This window comes from Furipterus horrens, unplaced genomic scaffold, assembly GCF_987537825.1.
Source record: "Furipterus horrens unplaced genomic scaffold, mFurHor1.1.pri manual_scaffold_5, whole genome shotgun sequence".
Taxonomy (NCBI): domain Eukaryota; kingdom Metazoa; phylum Chordata; class Mammalia; order Chiroptera; family Furipteridae; genus Furipterus; species Furipterus horrens.
The window spans coordinates 176,300,984-176,326,471 of NW_028327175.1; the positions used below are offsets into that span (position 1 = coordinate 176,300,984).

The window sequence follows — 25,488 nt, forward strand, 5'->3', positions numbered from 1 at the left end:
CGCTTCCATCTTAGTCAGAAGTCCCCAAGAACTTCTGTACCGTTACTAAGTAGTAAAATTACTTAAGATGGTAACAAATTGTGGTAAGACTGGTAGTCTCAGCCATTGTGGAATTCTAAAGTGTCCAGTTTTTTGCAGACAACATAATTAAATATCAAGAGCCATAACAATGTACATATCTTTGACCCAATAATTTCATACTTTGGAGTTTATCACGAAAATAATTGAAAATGAATGCCTCAAATAATTTATTCTAGCCGTGGCTATAGTAATGACAGTTTAGAACAAATTAATGTATTAGAGAATAATGGTTAACTAAATTAAGTTCATTATTAAAATAAGCTAGCATTAAAAGTGATTAGGAAGATTATAGATTATAGGTGGCTATATATATATTGAAGGAGAATACAAAGTTACTTCAATTTTGATGGTTACAACTGTATAAAAATACACAGTAAAAACAAAAACTTGAAGAGATACACTGTATTAGTTTTTGTTTGTGCCACCAAGTATGTGTGTGTAGCATTTCTTTTTTTCTTTTTTATTGAATTTATTGGGGTGACATTGGTTAATAAAATTATATAGATTTAAGTATGCAGTTCTATAATACATTATCTATATATTGTATTGTGTGTTCACCATCCCAAGTCAAGTCTCCTTCCATCACTATTTATGCCCCCCCATACCCTCTCTTCTCTCTCCCCACCCCTCTTTCCCTTTGGTTAGTTTTTGAGGTTTAAGGCTAACATTTTTTGAGTAATTACTCTGTGCCCATCTCTCAGTGTCAGATAGTGATGTTATTTTCATTTGACAGATAGAGAAACTTAATTCTCACTTGACATGTAAAGAAATGTAATTCTATATTATGGATGTTTTAAAAATATACAGAAAAGAAAGAATAGTATAATGGACCCATTCTAACTTTCAGCAGCTTCAACAATTTAAAATTTAAAATTTTAGTAAGTTGCACAGTAGGGTTTCAACCCATGTCTATCTGACTCCAAAACGCATTTTTAAAATTACAATCCTATGCTGACTTTTGTTTTATCCTTTGATGCTATTGAGTAACTTTATGATGCTTAGTGTTTTGGATAAAATAGAATGGAAAGGCATATAACAGTGGGTTTTTTAGTTCGGTAATAAAGTGGAGAAAGCAATCCCTTGTAACTGCATATATTTTGTAATAAGCGTTTTTAGTTGCAGTGTTCTGCAAAGACAAAACCTGCTGATACAGTTCATCCTGTTTTATAAATCTTTGACCCATTCATCAGACTCTGACCACTCTAAAGATAAAGGGTTATGGTTGTATTGGTCTTTTTGACTGAAGTGGCCTTGTACAGATTGAGAAATTGTATAATTATTAACTACAGTAATGGATATGTGCTTGCAAGTTCCATTTGGTATCTTAGTGAGCTTTAACCCTCTGAGTACACCAGAAGCATACCTAGTTGTCTACAACTTAACTATTCAGTCTTTATATTTTTGCCCTGATAATTTTGTTTCCCCCTGTCCTTACCACATCCTATCCCTGCCCTGGTCACATGCCTACAACTCCTATAAATTAGAGGATTTAGTAGCAACTACCTTAGGTGTAAATACTTTTTAAAAATTACTCTGTTTTGAATTAACAGGACCACACTTTCTACTCAGTATTTTTGTGGGAGGGTGGAGTCCCATGCTTACAGGTTTATTCATTTAGACAAATAAGTGAAGGCCCACTGAAGTAATTATTATATGCAAATAACCTCTATCTTTATAGAACTTTGATTTGTTTCCAACATCTCTTATCCTGGGAGGTCTTCCCTGTACTGTTAAGACTGCTTTGTGCCACCCCTGCGTGTTCCATCTTCCCCTGCCTAGAGGGCCAGTAGGGCTCTGAATCTTGGGGATCTGCAGCTTTATGGGCTTCTGCCCTGATTATCATAAACCATACCAAACCTAAATCCAGGGACTCTGTAATATAATCTGGAGTTAGGGTCATTTAGCCAGATGGTCCCTTCAAGAAAGATGCTAAGGAATATTTGAGATATTGCTTCCCGGCATATGTTGTCAGTTTGGCTCAAATAAACTCTTATAAAAACTAAAAATTAAAAAGTTTAGATAGAACATTACTTTTATGTACTATGATTATGTCAAACATAGTGATACTAGCAATATGTCTGATGTTAGGGAGAGTGGTTGGTTCAATTATAGACAGGTAAAAAACATAATTGGGTATTTGGAAGTTAAATGAATGGGATTGGGTGAAATTCTACAAAGTTGTGTGGAATTAAAAGAAGAGATGGTCCAAGGAAAAACAGGGGAAGAAAAATCGGAGAGGTAGAAGAACTAGTTAGGAAACAGGAGAGTTCTAGAAACTCAGGAAAGGGAGATTCACAATTGGAGTAGTCAAGTACTGTGAGTACTTATTTGACACTTTGGATTTCACTGTTGTCTTAATAGAGATGAGAAATAGAAGTCAGATTGCAGGACTTTTAGGAGAAGATGTTAATTAAGTGAGAACACAGAAGCAGTGAGTGAGTGTCTTATACTCTCATTAAACATTTTGGAGGTTACCTATAGCAAGACTATCCCTTGGGTAAAGCAACTTAGGTTGCTTTCCTGGATCCTGTGTCGGTGTGGGAGATAGGGATGACTCAGATGCTGTAGTCTATTATTTTTTTCTGAATATTTAGATTCATTAAAAATTTTTTTGCTAACCAAGAGTCCAAAGAGTCTATGCAAATTGCAGATAATGGACAGTCCTACTTTGGTTGAGTTGCCCTGGTCGTCTCCTTTCTAGGGACATCCCCTGCATTTAATCCTGTGGTAGCTCAATTGTACTATTTTATAACTGTTCTCTTATTTCTCATATTAGAATATTAAAGCTTGTTGTTATTGTTGAGTTCCCCATATCCACCGTAATGCCTGGCACATAGTATTGAGTAAATATTTGTTACGTGAATGATTGAACCAATAATTACTTGTCTTTAAGTATAAGAGCATTCCAATTTGATGGTCTCACAGATTAAAAAAAAATAAAAAGTAGAATGTTTCAAGAAAGCGTTTGGTAAACAGACAAGGTTTAACACTGACATTTTGGATTTGTTTGTTACAGTCATTGGTTTCCATAGTAAAAAATCTTCCTAGCAAAATGAATTAGTAAGAGCCATGTTTAAATGGATTGAAGAATAAATGGGAAGTGAGAACAACAAAAAGTAACATAGGTTTTTTTGTTTTTTTGTTTTTAAAGATTTGAAGCTAAAGGGAAGAAACCATTGGAGAGAAATCCAAAAATTTGAGAAGGGGAGTTCATTATCATAGTAAGTTTATGCATTTAATTTGAATATATCTAAGTATTCTGTTCTTAAACTTGGTCTTGAGAGCTTCTGAAATTGAAGATTTTTGGTGTGCTATTTGGCGCCCTCTAGTGGCCAATATAATAATGACATGTAAGTAGTAAAAATTAATATACTAAGTTATTCTTTCTATGAGGATTAGATGATGGTGGAATATGGCTATAGCAATTATTGATGCTTAGTCTTTTATTTGTTATGGGTCAAATCTTGACACCTAAACTTACTATAATTTTGTTTCCTTGGTAATAATTCCCTGTTAAACTGTTTGAGCACTGCAGTGTATCTTTGTTTTAGCTTCTGTTACATTAACAGCTGCCATCATTGTTCTCAACTCTTATTCTTCAGTGTTAGGTTTGGGTCCATTGTTGCATAACTATTAGAACATCATATGTAGCTTGAAGATTGTGAAAGAAAAGCCTGAATTGCCAAACAAAAAGATTTGATTATTATGAAAATAATGTACATTCATTATTTATTACCATCAAACTTTTAAAATATAAAGATTAAAAAATTTACCCTTAATGTTACTTGTCAATGTTTTTTATTCTAGGATTTAAAAAATATTATATTTAAAACAATATAGGAATACCTCTGTAACTATACCTAGTTAAAAAAAACAACAACATACTCATTACATTCCCATACCTCCCTTACAAAGTTAAATACAATCCTGAATTTGGTGTTTTGTTTTTAGGCCCATTTTAAAACTCAATATATTGATATCATAAGTTATATATCCTTCAAATTGCTTCTTTCATTTCAAGTTATATTTGTAAGTTGTATCCATGTTGACATATAACTCTTGGTCATTTATTTTTGCTTCCATATAGTAGTCTTTAACATTTAGGTTCTAAATTTTTTCTTAAAAAGTCTCTCATGATCATTCCTTTACATGTTTTCTTGTGTACATACGTACAAGAGTTCTCCAGAGCAAAAACTTAGAAGTGGAATGGTGTGGCGTGTGCATCCTCAGCTTTTCCAAATTGTTTTTCAAAATAGTATACCAATTTACAGTTCTACCGGTAGTTAAGAGTCCCCCAGTCTAGAGTATTGTTAGACTGCTTATTTCTCTTCCCAGTCCTGTGTGAGTGAAACAGTATTTCTTAAAAATAGCAAAAACAGAAGACATATTATAGAACATTTAAAAATGTATAAAAGTACAATGATTAGTGCAGCGAACCTCTGTGGGTTCTGTCATCCTGCCTCAACAGTTATCAACACATGGTCCATCTTACTTCATCTATACCCTCACTCTGTCTCCCCTACCAGTGTTCTAAAGAAGTATGAGATGTCACACCATTTTATCTGTAAATACTCATTATGCATTGCCAGCATGTAACTTTCATACATAGCTTCACTAACATTATCCCAATAAAGATATCAACTTCTTAATGTAATTAAATATCAAAGTTTCAGTTTCTCTAATTGTCTTATGTTTGTATTTGTGTCTCCAAGTCAGGGTCTAAATAAGGTCCATATATTGTAACTGGTTTCAATCTACAGATTTCTCCACTCTCCTGTATAACATCTACCGTGAGATTTTAGCAGCCATTTATGGTCATTGCCTAGAAAATCCACTAATTTATTAAGAGTTGCGAAGTGGTGCTATTCAATCACTCCTTTTTTTTGTTTATTAGTGGAAGATCTATAAAAAGAGATTTCCTCTCATCAAATAGTTGGTCATCTGGAATACTGTTAGTAAAGAAAGAATAAACTTTCTTTCATTTATTCACTACATTTAAAACAATTACTTAGTCACCCAGTATCCTCCAAAGGGGATCATTGAGTGAGTTTGTTTTAGTTATGCTTATGAACTTGTGAATTTAACATGTTTGATGTGTTCTAATTTATACAGTAATCATTCTCATTGATGCTCAGATTGTCCAACTTTGACAATGAAAGTCTCTTTAAGTTAACTCCTGCGTTCTGTTGACACAATCCCAGTAGTCTTTGATAATTTTCTTGCTTTCTGGTATGATGAGATATTAGATGTTCATTTTGTACATTTTCTACCCCAAAACTACACTCAGCCATTTCTCAGAGAAGTCCTGGTTACAGAGAAGTCCTGGTTACATAGCCACCCTCTGCCTAGTATGTACCAGAATTCCAGTCTCTCAGAAGCAAAGTAGATGGTCATCATAACTTCATTTTACATAGACAGTTCGGGCACAGTGAGCTGTTCTTACCAAGGAATGGTGCGAACCCTCCTGAAATCTAAATTCACAGATGCCAGCCAAGGGCCCACCTTATAAGCAGGCCTTTCTAAGTCTCAGGCCTGCTCTGTTACCTCTTTTCTGCACAGCTATCTGTTAGATTTTTGTGGCAATGAGTAATAAGTAGAAATTTGGATAAGGAGTCAGGAGTTCAGAGGAGAGGTTGTGGTGGAGACACACATGTGGTAATCATTAGTGTATAGAAGACATTTAGAACTCTGAGACTGAACAAAATCACCTAGGGAGTAAGTACAGAGGGAGATCCAAGTACTGGGCTCTTGAGCAAGAAATTGAGATGAGGAGCTGGTGAGGTAGTATGATGTAGAGTGAGAATCCAAAGGATGTAATATCCCTAAAGCCAAATCAAAAGAGTATTTCATGAAGGAAGGAGTGATCAGCCTTGTCAAATGCTGCTGGTAGGCCGAGTAAGCTGAAAATGGAAAGTTGATTGATGGCAATGTGGAGGAGGTTATTGGAGGCCTTCAGATGTGCTGTTTCAGTGGAGTGGTTTGGACCAAAGCTTGGGTTTAAGAGAGAATTGGAGCAGAGGGAATATATAAGTAGATGATTTTTCTTTCAAAGAATTTCACTTGAAAGGGTGTGAAAAAGTGGTTCAATAAGTGAAGGGGTATAGGATGTGAGGAATAACAGCATGAGAAAAAATAACAGCATTTTTTTTTTATATTGATGGAAATGTGTCAGTACAGAGAAACAAAGTCAGTGATGTAGAGAGAAGGGGAGAATTTTTGGAGCCTGAGTAGGAAAGAGGGAATAAGATCTAATGTCTCAGTGGGGAAGAGATGGCCTTGTATAGAAGCATAAGCAATTTATCCATAGTATTAGGAAGGTAGGCAAAATATAGGGGTACTATAGAGGTGATTAGATTTGCTGTTGGGAACTTGTAAATGGAAATGGTAGCATCGTTGCCAGCTGAACTTGAGGATAGGGGAGAAGACGCTGGAGAGGAAAAAAATGAAAAAATATAAAAGAGTTATCTTGGAGAGTGAATGGATAGAGAAAGAGAACATTGCTAGGTACCATCTTGAGGTTAATGGTAAAAAACTTAAAATGAGACTAGTTTCAGATGATTGTGAATTTTTTTTTTTTTTTCTGGTTACTCCAGCCATTGGGCAATAGGTGCAGAGTAGGTGTTTGAGTTTAGGTAGGCAGATACCTTGGAGAGGAGAGCAATAGAATTAGAAATGTATAATAGGGAGTAATTACAATAATGGACCATGGAATCTAAACTGGTTAAAGAGGGAAATGAAGAATGAGGCTTTTTAAAAAAAGATTTTATTTATTTATATTTTTTAGAGAGAGGGAAAGGGAAGGACAGAGGAGGGGAGAAAAACATCAATGTGTGGTTGTCTCTCGTACATCCCTGCAACCCAGGCACGTGCCCTGACTGGGAATTGAACTGGCGACCCTTTAGTTTGCAGGCTGGCGCTCAATCCACTGAGCCACACCAGCCAGGCATTTTTTTTTTTTTTAAACACATTTATTGCACAACTAATCATAGAAATCTTTAAGATGAACTGGGCGCTGCAATAGCTGCCCTCTTGGGCTTAGGTTTTGTTCCTTCATGAATCCATGCCTGAATCTGTGGTATACAGTTTTTAGGTGCCTGTGACCAATCCCTGTGGTGTTTTGTCATTTAGCCTCGGGACTCGTTATACTTCTGCTTGGCGGGGCAGTTGCACTTGCCACAGGTGGGCTTCTGAAGGCAGTAGGCCTTCGAGCCACAGCATGGCACAGTGTGTGCATCTTGTTGCAGTGCTGGCTGAATGATGACGAGCAAAACTGAGGCTTTTAAAATGTGGTACCATCAGTGTGTTTATTGTAGTTCCCGTGTAGTCAAAGAGTTGTTATAGTTGTACATTTAGAGGGAGGAAGTTGGAAGATAGGAGTAGTAAGAGAGGTGAAAGCTAAAAGGTGTTAGAAATAGTAAAAACCGAAACCAAGGAAGCTGAGATGCAAGATTTATTAAGAGGAACCTGCTGGGCTATCTCAAAGGAGAGAACAGCAGCTGGCGTACAGGCTGACAAGGTTTTAAAGGGAGGGATAGAGGATGTCTGGAACAGGGTATCGCGCCTAGTGATTGGTTTGGCCTGGGGGTAATGGCAGGAACAATGGGTTATGTCTGGGGGTAACGGCGTGAACAATGGTGGGAACAACGAGGCACTTGGTGTTCTGTTGGGTATGTTGTTCGGGAGAAGGTACTTGGTGATTTATTGGGCATGTTGCTGGGGAGAAGAATAAAATAAAGGAGTAAAAAATTTTCTACCTTCTACTGGTGCTTTGCAAGATTTGAGGAACTTTTCACTGGACTGCTCAATAGCCATTGTTTGTGGTTTTTACTTCCTGCTAATCAACTTATTGGGTGGGGGTTTTTGAGGCTCTTACTGAACCTAAGAAAAGGAAATTGGGAGGGTGTGCAGTCATAGGTAATGGTAGGGTATATGACTATGAGAATGGACAACTGAGGTTAAGGTGGAGAATAGAATAATGAAAGAGGAGGTTAGGGAGCCAAGAGGCCAGGGTATGGGAAGGACCATCCACACTGACATTAAAATCACAAGAATTGGATTTGGAAGAGGTGACAGTAAGCAGATCTTCAAGAAACAGTGAGTGACTAGGAATTATAACTGTCATTCCTTTGCTTGTTCCTCCTTTCCTGTATACTTCCAAACTTTCTGTACTTCCATATAGAGTTCATGATTGGAAATCTTATCTTTTATGAAGGGCCCTGTACTCTAATCAAAAGCCCTTAATCATATCATGGTCTTCTGCCTTTACAGATGCTATTTCTTTTGTTTTAATGCTCTTAGCCACAATGCTTGCCTTCCATAGTAGCATTCTTCCTCAGTAGATTATCATTTCCTGTTTATAGCTATAGTATCTATAACATTATTTTGAAACATTCACTATTTTTCTTTCCATTTTGTTTTTTTAAAACCAGGCTGATAGTTCCTTTAGGCTAAGAACATTATCTGTCTTTTTGTCCCTGTAGCACTGTTAAAAAAAGTTTTCAGAAAACTAACTAGATCTGTTTAATACATACTTTTTGAAAGTAGTTATTATCAGGTAAATAATGGTATGATTATTTTTATCTCAGTAAATATGCTTATATCAAGTGCCACAGTTAATGAAGAAAGTTTAAATTATAATGAGTTTCTTTTATCTGTATACTACAAAATGATGATTCTTAATCTTTGTATTTTAAAGAAGATTTAAAAATATAGAATCAATTAATAATTGTGGTAACAAATTGGAATGAAAATAGATAATATAGTCACTTGTACATTTTGAAGAGAGCCTTAGTCTTTTATTTTCTCTCCCTTCTGGTTTGGGCCTTCTGTTTTGGTCTTTAATTCACAGTTGAATGTAGGAGGCCCTAAATTTACTGAAATAATCCATGGAGTAAAGAAAACAGGAAATTTAAAGGTGACTGTAAAACAATTAAGCAGATGCCTTTTTTCCCTTCCCTATAACTTGTTATTTAAATGGTACACGTTTATACAACACAAGAAATGAGCATGCTAAGAATTTTTTACTTATTTGATGTTGGTATATCAGCTTTATTTTTCTTAAAGAGCGTATTTTAATAGTATCTAATTTGTTTAATAGTATTTAGTTAATTTTTTAATTTTCATTATCTTTTTTTCTTTACAGTTTACTTTCAGTTTTATTTTGTATTAGTTTTGGGTATACAGCTTAGTGATTAGGCAATCACATACTTTACATAGTGTTCCCCTTGATATTTCCAGTACTCAACTGGCACTATACATACAGCATTCCCTCACTTATCGTGGGTATTATGTTCTAGACCCCCCCCACAATAGGTGAAAATCCACAAAGTAGGAACCTTACATTTATTTTAGTATTTATATATATTTTAAGGCTTTATAAACCCTTCCCACACACTTATAAACTGTTTCCAGTCCCTTATTAACCTTTCCCAGTCCCTTATTAACTAACCTTTTCCACACTTTTATAAACACTAGTTATGTTCTTAAACATATTCTACACTCTAAAACTTATGTAACTTTAACAACATATGTATACAGTACTGCAAAATCCCGTGATATAGTGAAAAATCCATGATAAATTAAATATAATATTTTTAAAAATCCCGTGATACAGTGAGGCCGTGATAAGTGAACCGCGATATAGAGAGGGACTACTGCAGTAGTTCACTTATCACAGCCTCACTGTATTGGAGGATTTTTAAAAATATATTTAATTATTTTTTGTGGATTTTTCGCTATATCGCAGGATTTTGCGGTACTGTATATGTATATTGTTGAAGTTACGTAGGTTTAAGAGTGTAGAATAAACATAAGGTTCCTACTTAGCGGGGGGGGGGGGGCGCCTAGAATGTAATACCCGCGATAAGTGAGGGAATACTGTATCACGGGATTTTGCAGTACTGTATACGTATGTTGTTAAAGTTACGTAGGTTTAAGAGTGTAGAATATGTTTAAGAACATAAGTAGTATTTATAAACGTGTGGAAAAAATTAATAAGGGAGTGAGAAAGGTTAATAAGGGACTGGAAATGGTTTATAAGTGTGTAGGAAGGCTTTATAAAGCCTTAAAATATATATAAATACTAAAATAAATATAAGGTTCCTACTTCGCGGATTTTCACCTATCGCGGGGGGTGGGGTGGGAGGTGTAGAACGTGAAATACCTGCGATAAGTGAAGGAATACTGTATTTCAGTTTTGTTTATTTTGTTCTTTGGATTCCATATATAAGTGAAATCAGTCTTTATCTGACTTACTTATCACTAAGCATAATACCCTCTAGGTCCATCAATGTTGTTGCAAATGGTAAGATTTCCTTCTTTTTTATGGCCAAGTAATATTCCATTGTATATATGTACCACAGTTTTCTTTTCTTTTCTTTTTTAAGATTTTATTTATTTTGGGAGAGAGGGCATGGGAGGGAAAAAGAGGGAGAGAAATATTGACATGTGAGAGAAACATCCATCAGTCACCTCCCACATGCCCCCAACTGGGTACCTGGCCCACGACCCAGGCATGTGCCCTGGAAATCAAACCAGTGACTTTTTGCTTTGCAGGCCTGCACTCAGTCCACTGAGCCACACCAGCCAGGGCTGTACCACAGTTTTCTTATGCACTTGTCTATTGATAGGCACTAGAGTTGCTTCTATATCTTTGCTGTTTAAATAATGCATAAATGAACATAGGCATGCATATATAAGATGGGGCAAAAGTAGATTTACAGTTATGAGTACATGAAACACATAATTTATTCTTGTATTATTATTGATTAATTATTGTATTATTTTCCATATGAACAACTGTAAATCTAGTTTCATGCCACCCTGTATTCTTTTGAAGTAGTGTTTTCAGTTTCTTCAGACAAATCCCCAGAAGTGGAATCACTGGTTCATAAGGTGCTTCCATTTTTAATTTTTTGAGGAAACTTTATACTGTTTTCCATAATGATTGAACCAATCTGTACTCCCACCAACAGTGCTCAGGGGTTCCCTTTTCTCCACATCTCCGCCAACACTTCTCATTTGTGCATTTATTGATAATAGTCATTCTGACAGGCATGTGGTGATATCTCATTGTGGTTTTGATTGGTGACTTTGAGCATTTTTTCATATGTCTATTGGCCATCATTTGTCCTCTTTGGCAAAGTGTCTATTCAGGTCCTCTGCCCATTTTTTAAAGTTTATTTTGTTTTTTTTTTTGGTGTTGAGTAGTATGAGTTCTTTATAAATTTTGGATATTAACCCCTTGTCAAATGTATCATTGACAAATATGTTCTCCCACTTAGTAGGCTGCCTTTTGTTTTGTTGACAATTTCCTTTGCTGTGCAAAAACATTTTAGTTTGATGTAGTCCCATTTGTTTATTTTTTCTTTTATTTCCCATGCCCAAGGAGATATATCAGAAAAAAATATTGCTAAGAGAAATGTCAGAGATTTTACTGCCTGTTTTCTTCTAGGATTTTTGTGGTTTCAAGTCTTACATTTAAATCTTTAATCTATTTTAAATCTATTATTGTATGGTATAAGAAGTTGGTCTAGCTTCATTTTTTTTGCATGTGTTTGTCCAATTTACCCATCACCATTTATTGACTAGATCACCTTAACCCCATTGTATATTTTTGCCTGGTTTGTCAAATATTAATTGACCTTATAAGCATGGGTTTATTTTTGGGCTTTCTATTCTGTGTCATTAATCTGTATGTCTGTTTTTAGGCCAGTACCATGCTGTTTTAATTACAGTGGCCTTATAATGTAATTTGATATCAGGCAGCATGATTCCTTCAACTTTGCTCTTTTTCCTTGGTGTGTGTGTGTGTGTGTGTGCGCGTGTGTGTGTGTGCGCGCGCGCTTTCATATAAATTTTTGGCTTATTTGTCCTAGTTCTGTGAACTATGCCATTAGTATTTTGATACTAATAGTGTTGAATCTATAGATTGCTTTGGGTAGTATGGACATTTTAATGATGTTAATTTTTTTCTGTCCATGAATATGGTATATGCTCCCATTTATTTATATCTTTATCAATTTCTTTCTTTGATGCCATATAATTTTCTGAGTACAGGTCTTTAACCTTCTTCGTTAAATTTATTCCTTGGTATTTTTTAATGCTATGTAAATGGGATTTTTTTTTAGTTTCCCTTTCCAATAGTTTATTATTGGCATATAAAAACTGATTTCTGAATATTTTGTATCCTGCTACTTTACTGAATTCATTTATTAGTTCTAATAGTGTTTTGGTGGGACTTTAGGGTTCTCTATATACAGTATCATGTCATCTGCAAATAATGACTTTTATTTCTTTTTCTTGTCTGATTACTATGGCTAGGACTTCAGTACTATGTTGAATAAGAGTGGCAAAAGTGGACATCACTTTCTTGTTCCTGATCTTAAGGGAAACATTTTTAGTTTTTGCACATTGAGTGTGATGTTGGCTGTGGGTTTCTCATGTACAGCCTTTATTACACTGAGGTATGTCCCCTCTATTCCCACTTTGCTGAGAGTTTAATCATAAATCGGTGCTGGATTTTATCAGATGCTTTTTCTGCATCTATTGATATGATCGTGATTTTTAACCTTCATTTTAAAAAATATGGTGTATCACATTAATTGATTTGCGAATATTGTATCAACCTTATATCCCAGGAATAAATGCTACTTGATCATGGTGTATGGCCTTTTTAGTGTATTGCTGGATTTGGTTTGCTATTACTTCTTTTATTATTAATTTGAGAGAGAGAGAGGAAGGGACAGAGGGAGAGAGAGAGAAACATCAATTTGTTGTTACATTTACTTATGCATTCATTGGTTGATTCTTGTGTGTGCCCTTACTGAAGATTGAACCCACAACCCTAGCCCTTGGCATATAGGGATGACTAACCAAGTGAACTACCCTGTCAGTGCTCCAGATATTTTCCTACAATCCTTTGTATTTCTGTAGTGTCAGTTGTTACTTTTTCTCTTTCGTTTCTGATTTTATTTATTTGGCTCCTTTCTCTTTTGTACTTTTTTCTCTTTTTAGTTATATTTTATTGACTATGCTATTACAGTTGCCCCAATTTCTTTTACCTTTGCTCCCCTCTGCCCAGTACCCTATCTCCCTCCAGCAGTCCCACCTCTCTTAGTGCATGTTGATGGGCTGTGCCTGTATGTTCTTTAGCTTCTCCCTTTCCTATACTATTCTTCACACCCCCCTATCTATTTTGTACCTACCAATTATGCTTCTTAATCCCTGCACCATTTCCCCATTTCTCTCCCTTTTCCCTCCCAGCTGATAATCCTCCAAATGATCCCCATAACTTTGATTCTTTTCCTATTCTGGTTGTTTGCTTAGTTTTTTTTCTTTTCTTTTTTTTAGATTCTGTTGTTGATCAGAGTTTGTTGTCATTTTAATGTTTGTAGTTTTGATCTTTTTCTTAAATAAGTTCCTTTAACATTTCATATAATAATGGCTTGGTGATGATGAACTCCTTTAGCTTTACATTGTCTGGGAAGCACTTTATCTGCCCTTCCATTCTAAATGATATCTTTGCTGGATAGAGTAATCTTGGTTGTAGGTCCCTGCTTTTCATTACTTTGAATACTTCTTGGCAGTCCCTTCTTGCCTGCAAAGTTTCTTTTGAGAAATCAGCTGACAGTCTTATATGTACCCCTTTGTAGGAAACTCTTCTTTTCTCTTGCTGCTTTTAAGATTCTCTTTATCTTTTACCTTTGACATTTGAATTATGATGTGTGTTGGTGTGGTCCTCTTTGGGTCTAGCTTGTTTGGGATTCTTTGTGCTTCTTGGACTTGTATGTCTATTTCCTTTGCCGAATTAGGAAAGTTTTTCTTTATTATTTTTTCACATATGTTTTCAATTTCTTGCTCTTCCTCTTCTTCTTTTGGCACCCCTGTGATTTAGATGTTGGCACATTTAAAGTTGTTCTAGAGATTCCTAAGCCTCTCCTCTTTTCTTTTTTTTTTTTTTTTTTTTTCACTTCTTGTTTCTTCATCTCTACTGGTTGACTGTTTATTTCTTCCTTATGTTCCAAATCGTCGATTTGAACCCTGGCTTCCTTCCCTACACCATTGGTTTTATATGGATTGTCCTTTGTTTTACTTAGCTTAGCCTTTATTTCTTCCCTTATGCATTTTCTGTACTCAAGCATGTCTGTCAAGTCTGTGAGCATCGTTATCACCATGTTTTGAACTCTGCCTTTTTTAGGTTGGGTATCTCCTTGTTGTTTAGTTCTCCCACTGGAACCTTGATCTGCTCTCTGTTTTGGGCCATACTTCTCTGTCTCTTCAACTCGATAGCCTCCTGCTTTTGCTTCTGTGTCTTAGGTAGAGCTGTTGTACCTGTTATGTTGTAAGGGGCAGAGCCTTAGGTATTTGTCAATGTAGGGTGACCCATTTCACCACATTGTGGCACTGTATGTAGGGGAGTGGTCTGAGAGGTAACAATGCCGCTTGCTCAGCTCACCCCTTTTTCAGGCACTTCTCCCACCCCCCATATGGGACTGGTGCCTGTCTAGCTGTTGCCCTGGTGTGATTCCCAGAGTGAGACAGTTTACGGAAATTCTAGGACTGTGGGGGCCCTCTAAACAAACAGACTCTGCTGTGGGACTGGCAATTTATTCTGTTTCCCTAACCCCCACTGGTTTTCACAGTCAGAAGCAGTGAGGCTCTGTTTTCTGCATTGCTGCAACTGCAAACTGCATGGTCTGGTCTGGGGCTGGTGTCCCTCCCGACCTTTATAATGTGTGACTAAGCTTTCTGCTGGTTGACCACAGCCACTGCCTTGCTGCTGCTGCTGCCACCACCGCCGCTGCCGCCACACTGCATCCTCTCCACCCCTTTTCCACCTCTCTTACCTGTCTGGATGAGTATTGCTTCTTTATATCTTTGTTTGTTGGACTTCCATGCAGTTCAATTTTCTTGTAGTTGTGGTTGTTTTTAGTTTTGAGGTAGTTGTATTTCTTCTTATTGTTGTGGAGTATGGCGAAGGGTATCTACCTACACCTCCATCTTGGCCAGAGGTCTCTCTTTTTTTCTTGGTGAGTCTGGTTAAAGGTTTGTTAATCTTGTTTATCTTTTCAAAGAACCAGCTCTTGGTTTCATTTTTTTTAAGTCTTTATGTTATTTATTTCTGATCTAATCTTTATGATTTCTTTCCTACTATTCACTTTGGGCTTTGTTTTGTATTCTTTTTCTAGTTCTTTTAGGTATAAGGTTAGGTTGTTTATTTCATGTTATTTTTGCTTCTTGAGATAGGCCTGTATTGCTGTGAATTTCCCTCTTAGGAGTGCTTTTGCTGTGTTCCATAGATTTTGGAATGTTGTGTGTTTATTTTAATTTGCTTCAAGGTGACTATTGATTTTTTCCTTGAGCTCATTGTTTACCCATTTATTGTTTAGTGACATGTTATTTAACCTCATGTGTTTGTGTTTCTTTCCTTTTTTTCTCTAATTGATTCTAGTTTTATGTAATTGTGATCAAAGAAGATGCTTGATATGATTTCAATCTTCTTAATCTTATTGAGACAATTTTTTGTATTCTAACATGTAGTCTATCCTAGGAAATGTTTCATGTGCACTTGAAAAGAATGTATAATTAACTGCTTTGGGGTGAAATGCCCTGAAAGTATCTATTAAATTAATCTGGTCCAGTGTTTCATTTAAGGCTGCTGTTTTCTTGGTGATTTATTTGTGTGGAAGATAGCCATTCATGTCAATGGAGTTACTGTCACACTCTCTCTTTATGACGATTGAGATTTGCTTTATATATTTAAGTGCTCCTGTGTTGGGTGCCTAATCTTATAAAAAGTTTATATTTTCTTGTTGGATTGATCCCTTTATCTTTATGTAACGTTTTTATCTCTTATTATACCCTTTGTTTTAAAGCCTGTTTTGCCTGATATGAGAATTGCTACACAGCTTTTGTTTTTTTCATTTGCATGAAATATTTTTTTCCATCTTTTTACTTTCATTCTGTGTCTATATTTTTCGTTCTGAGGTAGGTCTCTTTTAAACAGCATTTATATTGGTGTGTTTTCTTATTTATTCAGTTCTCCTGTATCTTTTGATTGAAGCATTCCATTTACATTAAAAATGATTATTGATAGATATGCATTTATTATCATTTTATTCTTTATAACTATGATTCTTTCTTTTTCGTCTTCTTTTTAAAGAAGACCCTTTAATATTTCTTGTAAATAAGACTAGCTTAGTGGTAATGACTCTTAGCTTTTTTTTGTCTGAGAAGCTCTTTATTTAACCTTCAATTTTAAATGAGTAGTCTTGGTTGTAGGTTCTTACTTTTCCTTACTTTGAATATTTCATGCCAGTATCCTCTGGTCTGCAAAGTTGCTGTTGACAAATAAGCTGACAGTCTTTTGGAAGTTCCCTTGTAGGTAACTAACTGCTTTTCTCTTGCTGCTACAAAGATTCTCTCTTCATTTTTAACCTTTTGCATTTTAATTATGGTATGTCTTGGCATGGACCTTTTTTGGATTCATCTTATTTGGGATCTCTGTACTTCCTGGACCTGTGTGTCTTTTTTTTTCAACAGGTTAGGGAAATTTTTAGCTATTATTTCTTCAAATAGATTTTTTTTCTTACCTTTTCTTTTTAAAATATTTTTTAATTTTTATTTATTTTTAGATAAAGGGGAAGGGAGGGAGAAAGAGAGGGGGATAAACATAGATGTGTGAGAGAAACATCCATCGGTTGCCTCTCACATGCCCCTATCACTGGGAGCCTGACCCACAACCCAGGCACATGCCCTGACTGGGAATCGAACCAGCAACCTTTGGGTTCACAGGCTAGCACTCAATCCATTGAACCACACCAGCAAGAGCACTTCAGATAGATTCTTTATTCCTTTCTCTCTCTTTTCTCCTTCTGGGACTCCTATGATGCAGATGTCGTTATGCTTTGTGTTGTCCCAGAGGTCCCTTAGACTATTTTCATTTAAATATTTTTTTCTTTTTTGCTGTGATTGGGTGTTTTCTGCTACCTTGTATTCCAAATATCTGATTCAGTTTTCTGCTACATGTAGCCTGCTACTGTTGTTGTTTTTTCTAGTGTATTCTTCATTTTAGATATTCCATTCTTTATTTCTAACTGGTTCCTATATTTATTATCTTTTTTTTTTTTTATGTTTGCTATTTCTTTGTTGAAGTTCTCACTGAGTTCCTTGAGCATCCTTATAACCATTGTTTTGAACTCTGTATTGGTATTAGATTGCTCACCTCCATTTTATTTAGTCGTTTTTCTGGTGTTTCTCCTGTTCTTTCATTTGGGGCATGGTTTCTTTGTCTCCCCATCCTGGCTGCCTCTGTATTTGTTTCTGTGTATTAGATAGATCTGCTATCCCTCCCAGTCTTGGTATGGTGGCCTTATGTAGTAGGTGTTTTATGGGGCTCAGGGGCATGGTCTCCCTGATCACCTGAGCTAGGTGCTCCAGGAATGTCCCTCATCTGGGTTATGTGAGCCCTGTTGTAATTGTCTTAATTGCTGTTGGCCCATCTGTGGGTGTGGTTGCTTCTCTTGCTGGATTGACTCCAAGTGCAGTGTATGAATCACTGTGTGTGTTGATTCCACAAAGTTAAATTCTCCTCAACAGGGACTGGTGTCTGCCAAGATCTCCCTTTATGTGTGCCACTTGTGGAGCTAATTGGGTTGTGTTCTGATCTGGTCTGAATCATTGGCTGTGTTTTTTCTGGGGCTACTTGAGAGGGGAATTCACTGCTGGTTGATATCAGCTGCTGCCTGTGACCAGCCTCAACTACCTCTTTGGAGCTACAAAGTGATCCAAATTTTGTGGCTGCCTCTGCTGGGCATCAGTGTGTGTGGGAGGGGCCTAGCTGTGCCCCAAGGCCAATTTCCACCAGCGCTGAACCTGGGGGCAAGTCAGCAAAAGGCCAAGGCTCCCAGAGATCCGCCCTCATCTGTTAGCTGCCTGGTAGGCTTAGTAACTGAAAGCTTCTGGTAGTAGTATGTGTGTTGAATGAGGGAGTCACCAGATAGGGGTGAGTGGTGTTCACCAGATTGATACAGCTTCAGACTTAGTTCCAGAACTGGGGTTGAGGCTGTTCAGCCACAGTCTCAGGGTACACCTGCTAGTGCCTGCAGACCTTTGTGGTGGGGCAGAATCTCAGTGATTCATTAGGGCAATGACTTTCAACGAGTATGCCACGGCACACTGGTGTACCACAAGAATTTTTAAGGGACTGGGGATGTGGCAGAGGAGATTGCCCCCCCCCATGGGGTCTCAGTGAGGGCCTGCGAGTTGCTGATGTCAGCAATGAGGCCTGGGCAGGGGCCTGTGTCTGAGGCCTGAGCATAGCTGGGACCATGGAGGGCAGGGTGGCTGCTACAGGATCGTGGTGGTAGGGAATGAAGAGTGTGGCAAAACCTGCTGCAGGTGTTTGTCAAGGACACCTACCCTGGGAGTTGTGTCCTGACCATGTTTGAGGACTACACTGTGAGCTTTGAAATAGGAAGCACCACATTGAGCTCAACGTATAGGACACTTAAGGTTCTTACTGTGATGTTGGCCCCAGGCCTATCCTGATTCAGATACTGTGCTTCCCTTCTTCAACATTAGCCCACCAGGAACACTGGACAGTGTCCTTAAGAAATGGCAAGGGGAGACTAGGAGTTTTGCCCCAATGCCAAGGTTGTGCTGGTTGGCTGTAAACTGGACATGCAGACTGAACTGGCCATACTGAGGGAGCTGTCCAAGCAGCAGCTTATCTCTTTTACACATTATCAAGGCAATGTGCTGCCCAAACAGGTGGGGACTATGTCCTATGTGGAGTTCTATTCCTGTCCTCGGAGTGGTCCTCTGAGTGCAGTGTCAGGGATGTCTTTCATGTGGCCACAGTGATGTCCCTTACTGTGCTGACTCACATTGGAACTGCAGCGATCCACGCAGCTGGCAGGATGAGAGAATGGGAATGAAGATGAGATACACAAAGATTGAGCCAAGAGTTGCAACCTCATGTGAGGAGTTGGGGAGGGGCAGAGTGTCAGAAGGGGTTGTGAGGGGTACAGGGTACAGGGTACCTGCCAGTACCCTGCCTTCCTGATCTCCTTACTCTGGCTGGGACTTCAGGACAGGCTGAGTGAACAGTTCTCCTAGGGAAGGGATCCGGAGTCACAGGATCTGCACATCTACATCCCCTTCCTCTTCACAGGAAGTTGAGAGAGCTAACAGGCCAGACACCTTGGCCAGCAGCTGGGATAGGGCAGGGAGGTTAGGGAAGCTAACATCAAGTAGTCTCCCGTCCCTATTCCCCATATCCTGGTCCTGGCTTCCTTCACTAAAAAGCTCCATTCCATGACCTTTCCTTTTCCTCTCCTCTCACTTCTACAGCTCTTCTTACTCACCCTAACCTCCAGGAAATATGTACTAAATTAAAATGCAAGTTGAGAAGCTCCTCCTCCTGTATATCCACTAGTCCTAGCTCCTCCCTCTCTTCTCCTAACAGTCCCCAAATAAAGCCCATGGGGGGAAAAAATTTTTTTTAAATGCAATACCTAACTATTTAGTCAAAAGTGCTGACCTCTCTTCCCCTAGATTGTCAAATAAAAAAGTGACAACAGCCAACCTAACAATAGCCATCTGGTGTGAATGAATCAAAATTATACCTGTTTTATTTTATTTTTTGTCAAATCAGCAAAAATTATAAAATATTTTTTGGTGTGCTGCAGAATTTTAGTAATTAGTTTATGTGTGCCCTCAGATGAAAAAATGTTGAAAATTGCTGCTTTAGGGTGAGGCCAGCGGTGTTCTTCTGGCTCCAAAAGAATGGAGGGCTCTGCACAGGAATGGTGGCAGTAGTCAGTCATGCAAGGAGAAAATGACCCTGCCAGAGAACCGTACACTCAGTTTTTCTCAGAGTCTGCTCATACCTCCTGGAGAGTCTTCTGCTGGGGGGTGGGAGTGGGAGGGAGGTGGCATACTATGTTGGCTACAGCCCATTGAATATTTCAGGCTTAATAGGGTGGGGCCAGCAGAAGTTGGGAGGTTAAGTTGGAGCTCCAGGTTCTCTCCTGGTGGGGCTAGTGGATCTCCCTCTGTGGAGTTGGGTGCTGTTGTTCTGGCCTGTGTGTGTGTGGGGTGGGGGGGAGGAGCAGGTCACCGCTGGAGGCATCTCCTGCTGAGACACACTGTGGGAGGAGGGGAAATGGCCTTTGCCCCAGATCAACACAAATCCAGCTCTGGTTATCCCAGATTGCAAGGAAGTCTACACCACAGACCCAGGCAGCAGATCCCTCTGCAGGGTGTGAGCTTGGATGGATGGGGCACCAGGGGGCCGGAGGGTGGGGCCTGTGCAGTACCCCCAGGTTGATGTGGTGTGCTAAACTCAGGAAAGATGGTGTCTGTGGGTGGTATGGGACAGAGACTCAGCACAGGGACCCTGGTGGCTGTCCCTTCAGCTCCCTTCCTGGAGCCACACAACCCAGTAGGTTTTCACAGGACTCTAGTTCACTTTGAGCTTCCCTTCCTTTACCAGAGCCAAAGGTAAGTGGCTGTGAGAAAGATTTTGTGTGCTGGCCTTTTAAGAGGGTAACTGGGTTTCAAGCGGACTCTTGACTCTCCCTGGCAGACAGAATAGAATCTCTGCTGATTTTCACAGCCAGATGTAATGGGGATGCCTCTTCTGGCTCCGTTGCTTCCAGCTGGGGATCCCCTGTGGGGTTGAGACCTCACATTCCTCAGGGGAGACCTTTGCAGCTGAGATATCCCTCTGGGTTCTTAGCTCCTCCCCTTTGGAGCGGGGCCAACCCTTTTTTCCCCTTCCTCCCAGTCTTGATGTGGCTTCTTATGTAAATCTTTGGTTATAAGACTTTTGTTCAGTTAGTCTTCAATTGGTTATTCAGGTTGATTGCTCTATTTGATTGTTTTATATTTTAGTTATAATTCCAGTTCAGTCCTGGGAGGAGGTGAGTGTAATGTCTACCTACTCCAGTGCCATCTTCTTACTTTTGAATTTTTTATTAAAGAAGAGTCTTTGCATGAGCATTTTTCTGGATATTTTTATTTATCTTTATGATTTCTTGTATATTTATGAATTTTATAATTAAATGGCGTACCAATATAAATCAACTCTATTAATTTTTTTTAATAGTTTATATTAATTTGTTTTTGGCATATTATTAAGTTAGTATCAGGTTATAAATATCTACTGACAAAATACTCATTTTAGATTTTTTTTCATTGCTTTCAGAGACCATGAGTAGAGGATCTGAAGTCCACATTTTTTGGGGTGCTCCAATTGGCCCATTGAAAACGACAGTATCACAGGAACCAGCTTCTTTAACGTCCACTGCTGACCCCTGGAAAAAAATTCAGCTTTTATACAATCAACATTCTTTACATCTGAAGGAGGAAAAATGCAAGGACAAATATCTTGAAGACTATCAAGTTCCAGAAGCTACTGGCCCTCCAGACCTTCCTAATGGTCATTTTTCAGCAAACTCTATGAATAGATCTGTTAATGTGAAAGATGACTTTATACATTGTATTTCTGAAACGCAGACTGTAAAATTCCAGAAGAATCACCCCTTATGGATGAGTGATAAAACTAACTCTGATGTCCAAATATGTACATGTAAGGGCAGAGTTCAGCATTTAACCAAAAAAGAAAAGTATCAAAAGCTTTTCAGTGAAAATAAGAAAATCACAGTTGAACAGCATAAAGATCAATTAAATGTATGTGGTCAAAATGTCCAAAAAAATTTTCACTTAGACCATAAGTGTGCAGCTATATTGGATTTGGTCTGTATTACTGAACAGATTAATATAGGGCCAAGAGCTATTGAAACCATGTGTATACCAACAGAACATCATGAAATACAAAACCAATGTCTGGAAAAGAATACCTCTAATACAGTAAATAAGCCAGGGTCAGAAGGAGCAGTTAGGAAGGTCTCAGACCTTAAGGTATCTACGGATACTGAATTTCTCAGTATAATGACCTCCAGCCAACTTGCTTTTTTAGCTCAAAGGAAGTATAAAGGGGATAATTCTGTAAATAAAGGGATGGTAAACATGGAGTTTGAACCAGAAGCAAGTCCTGGAGAAATAAAAATGACTGAAGATAATTTGATTCAGCCTGTTGATGCTTTTGCAGAAAGATATGAAACTAGACAAAACGAGGCATATTCCCCTGAACTTTTTAGTCCTGTTTTTCCTGAAACAAAAAGTAGTCACATTCACATAAACTCTGATAAAGGCCTTGAAAATATGGAATCTCAAGAACTTTTCAGTTTTGAAGATAAACTGCCATCAAATGAGATATGTATTGAGTCATGTAGCTCAGGAATACTGTGCTCCCAACTAAATGCCTTCCACGGAAGTTCTGTTAAAAGAAACTGGACCTCTGAAGATAAAGTGAGCCATCTTAAAGTCTTCCAAGTTTCTAAAAAAATTAAGTTGGTTTCTAATGCAGGAGATCCTACTGTAACAAAAGACCAGAGGAATGTGTCTGAATTTAAGGGTATTAAAAGAACATCATTAATAAAAAATTGTAATTCTGAAAATCAGAAGTATAATTGTTTAGTCATGGTGTTGTCTCCATGTCATGTGAAAGAAATAAATATAAAATCTGGGCCAAATTCTGGCTCTAAAGTGCCTTTAGCAACAATTGTGATAATTGATCAATCAGAAATTAAAAAGAAAGTTTTTCTGTGGAGGACTGCTGCATTTTGGGCACTTACAGTGTTTCTTGGAGATATAATTTTACTCACAGGTAAGGTCGTTGTGGTATACGTAGTGGTAATTTAGTTTATAAGCTGTAAGCTTTTTTCACTCCTATTTGAGGACTCCTTTCTTTCCCCTTTGCCTTTCTAAGCTCCAGTATGACTGATCCCTTTACAGCGTCTGTGCTGGCCTGCTCACTGTTGCCTAGTATCCTCTGCATTGCTATTTTTGGGTCTGTGTTCCAGCCTTTGTAGTTCTGTCCCTCCGTTCCACTCACCTTCTCTCTAAGAAGCCTTTCCTGGTTGCTCCTCCTGCTCATTTATTATGTTAGCATTTAGGTCATATCATCAGACTCTTTCTTTGTTTTCTTCTGGTTTTGTTTATGCCTATCTTATTTTCATCCCTTTTCTTCAACTACATTAGCAGTTTTATGATGAAAGGACAGCATTTCTACTACTTTACTTAATTCCTAATAATGCTGTGCACATTATATTCTTATTGAGGGAACTGATACAGAATATCTATTGAATTTTTAAATTATTGAAATTATATTAATCATATTTGGAAATATGGAAAGGGAAACTCCTGATATCATACCAACCTCATATAACCACCATTAAAGTTGTGGAGTGTTACCAGTTTTATTTCCTATACTTCTTAAAATTTGTATACATATATAAAAGCTGATATTTATTGGGAATTTACAATGTGTCAGACCCTGTTTTAAACTTTACAAGTATATCAACTCTTTACAACTATATGAGGAAGGTACTGGTTATTCCAATTTTTTAGTTTGAGGAAACTGAGACTCAGAGAAGTAAAGTAATTTGCCCAATGTCGCACATCTAGGAAGTGGCAAAGCCAGGATTTCACCTAGAATCCATACCCTTACTATATAGTTGTAATCATAAAGGCCATGTAGTTTTTTATCCTTATTTTTTGCCTGACATAAGAAACTTAATATTTTGTTGCATTTCTTTTTTTTAATTGATTTTTTTTTTTTAGAGAGAGAAACATCGATTTGTTGTTTCACTTATTGATGCATTTATTGATTGATTCTTGTATGTACCCTGACCAGGGATTGAACCTGTAACTTTGGCGTATCGGTATGGTGCTCTAACTACCTGAGCAACCTGGCCAGGGCATTGTTACATTTCTTTATTGACTTTAAATCAGTACACAGTATAGTAGAGCAGAGATACTAGTCATTTTAAGGATGAATCTCAGTCCGGGAAGAAGTTGACTAAGCTTAATAACACCTCTAAAAAATGAATGTGATAGAAAAGAGGTATGGGGTCAGCCTTAGAAGCTTAGAAAAAGAAAACACAAAGGCAATCATTAGTAGTTTCTACAAATGGTTTGCTGGGTGAACGAGAACCTTAGTTAATATACCTTGGCAGTTGCGTAAGATTTTCAGATGCTGTCTCAAATAAAGAGACAAGCATGTCCCACGGGAAATTCCCTCTTATTTGCTGGCAAGTCAGGTCATCTAACTCCTTTAGCTCTGATTCAGTGCTCACCGAGCAGCCCTTTTTGCTCTTGATTTGGCTTCCCAGGTGCAAAACTGCCTACAGAGTGTATGATATAAAGAGTAGCAGTGGCAGGGTTGTGGGCAGATTCAAGAGGCAGGGTCAAAAGTATAGGGTTGACAACAAAGATGGGAAGGAAAAGGTAGAAGTTCAGGGTGACCTTACATTTTAATTTACCTGGCTAGGTTTTAGCCATGCTGAGTTTGGGGAGCCAATAGAATATGCAGTCAAGAATGTCCATTAGGCAGTTGTAGATAAATTGGTAAAAGGGCTTGAAACTGAGAAGGTCTGGAATTAAATCATTTAATATATTTGAACTTAAGTTGCCTGGTATGTGGGAGGCATGCATAATATTTCGCTATGACTGGTAAGTTAATCATAGTATGAAGGAATTTATGGCATGATCTGAACTTTTTTTCCCCTTTATAGATGTTACTGTTCATGAAGATCATTGGGTTGGTGAGACAGTACTACAATCAACATTTACCAGTCAGTTATTAAATCTTGGGACTTATTCATCTGTCCAGCCTGAAGAATGTAAGGTGCATTTTACATATAATAATATCTTAGTATTTAAAATATATATATACATTTTTTAAAAGTAGAGTTAAAATGGTAATTTTATTAAATGCTTTCTAAATAAGTTTGCTGGAGAGTATTGCTTTATTTTGTTTGGTAAGCATGAAAACAGAATTTATAAAAATGAACTTATACATCGGCCTGCGAGCCAAGTGTTGCTGGTTTGATTCCCAGTCAGGGTACATGACTAAGTTGCACGTCAGGTCCCCAGTTGGAGGCGCGAGTGAGAGGCAACCACACAGTGATGTTCCTCTCCCTGTTTTTCCTTTCCCCTCTCTCTAAAAATAAAATAAACAAACAAGCAAATAAATAAACTATTCTTAAAAAATGAACTTGTACATTGTAAATCATATGTATTTTAAGAGATATTGGGGTTTATGTTTCATTTTCTTAGCATAGTGGTGGTTCTTAACCTTTTAGGGAGTCATAGACCTCTTTGAGAAGGTATGGGCCATTTCTCCAGAAAAATAGACAAGTCAATAGACACAAAATTTTTCATGGACTTCCAAAGTTCTGCGGAATTTCTGAGCCTCTGATTAAGAATCCTTTAGGTAATGAAAAAGCATGGGTCATAGTCAGATAGTTATGGTTTGAATCCTTGTTCTACCTACCG

General features: G+C 37.7%; 1 protein-coding gene and 2 pseudogenes across 7 annotated transcripts in view; 2 read left to right on the plus strand and 1 right to left on the minus strand.

The window, feature by feature from the left end:
* Positions 1-25,488, plus strand: part of SHLD2 (shieldin complex subunit 2) — a 206,886-nt gene that overhangs the window by 85,616 nt on the left and 95,782 nt on the right. For 6 of the 7 annotated variants that reach the window (XM_090278342.1, XM_090278341.1, XM_090278345.1 and 3 more), the window contains 3 exons: positions 3,233-3,302; positions 21,293-22,816; positions 24,726-24,833. In XM_090278342.1, coding sequence (XP_090134468.1) covers positions 21,298-22,816; positions 24,726-24,833 — 1,627 coding nt within the window. In that variant the 5' untranslated portion in view covers positions 3,233-3,302; positions 21,293-21,297. Of the gene's footprint in view, positions 1-3,232; positions 3,303-4,617; positions 4,646-21,292; positions 22,817-24,725; positions 24,834-25,488 lie in introns of those variants that run through there. The other variant, XM_090278344.1, reaches the window with a different exon arrangement.
* On the minus strand, positions 7,077-17,380 carry LOC150010430 (large ribosomal subunit protein eL37-like; annotated as a pseudogene).
* On the plus strand, positions 18,230-19,065 carry LOC150010431 (rho-related GTP-binding protein RhoN pseudogene; annotated as a pseudogene).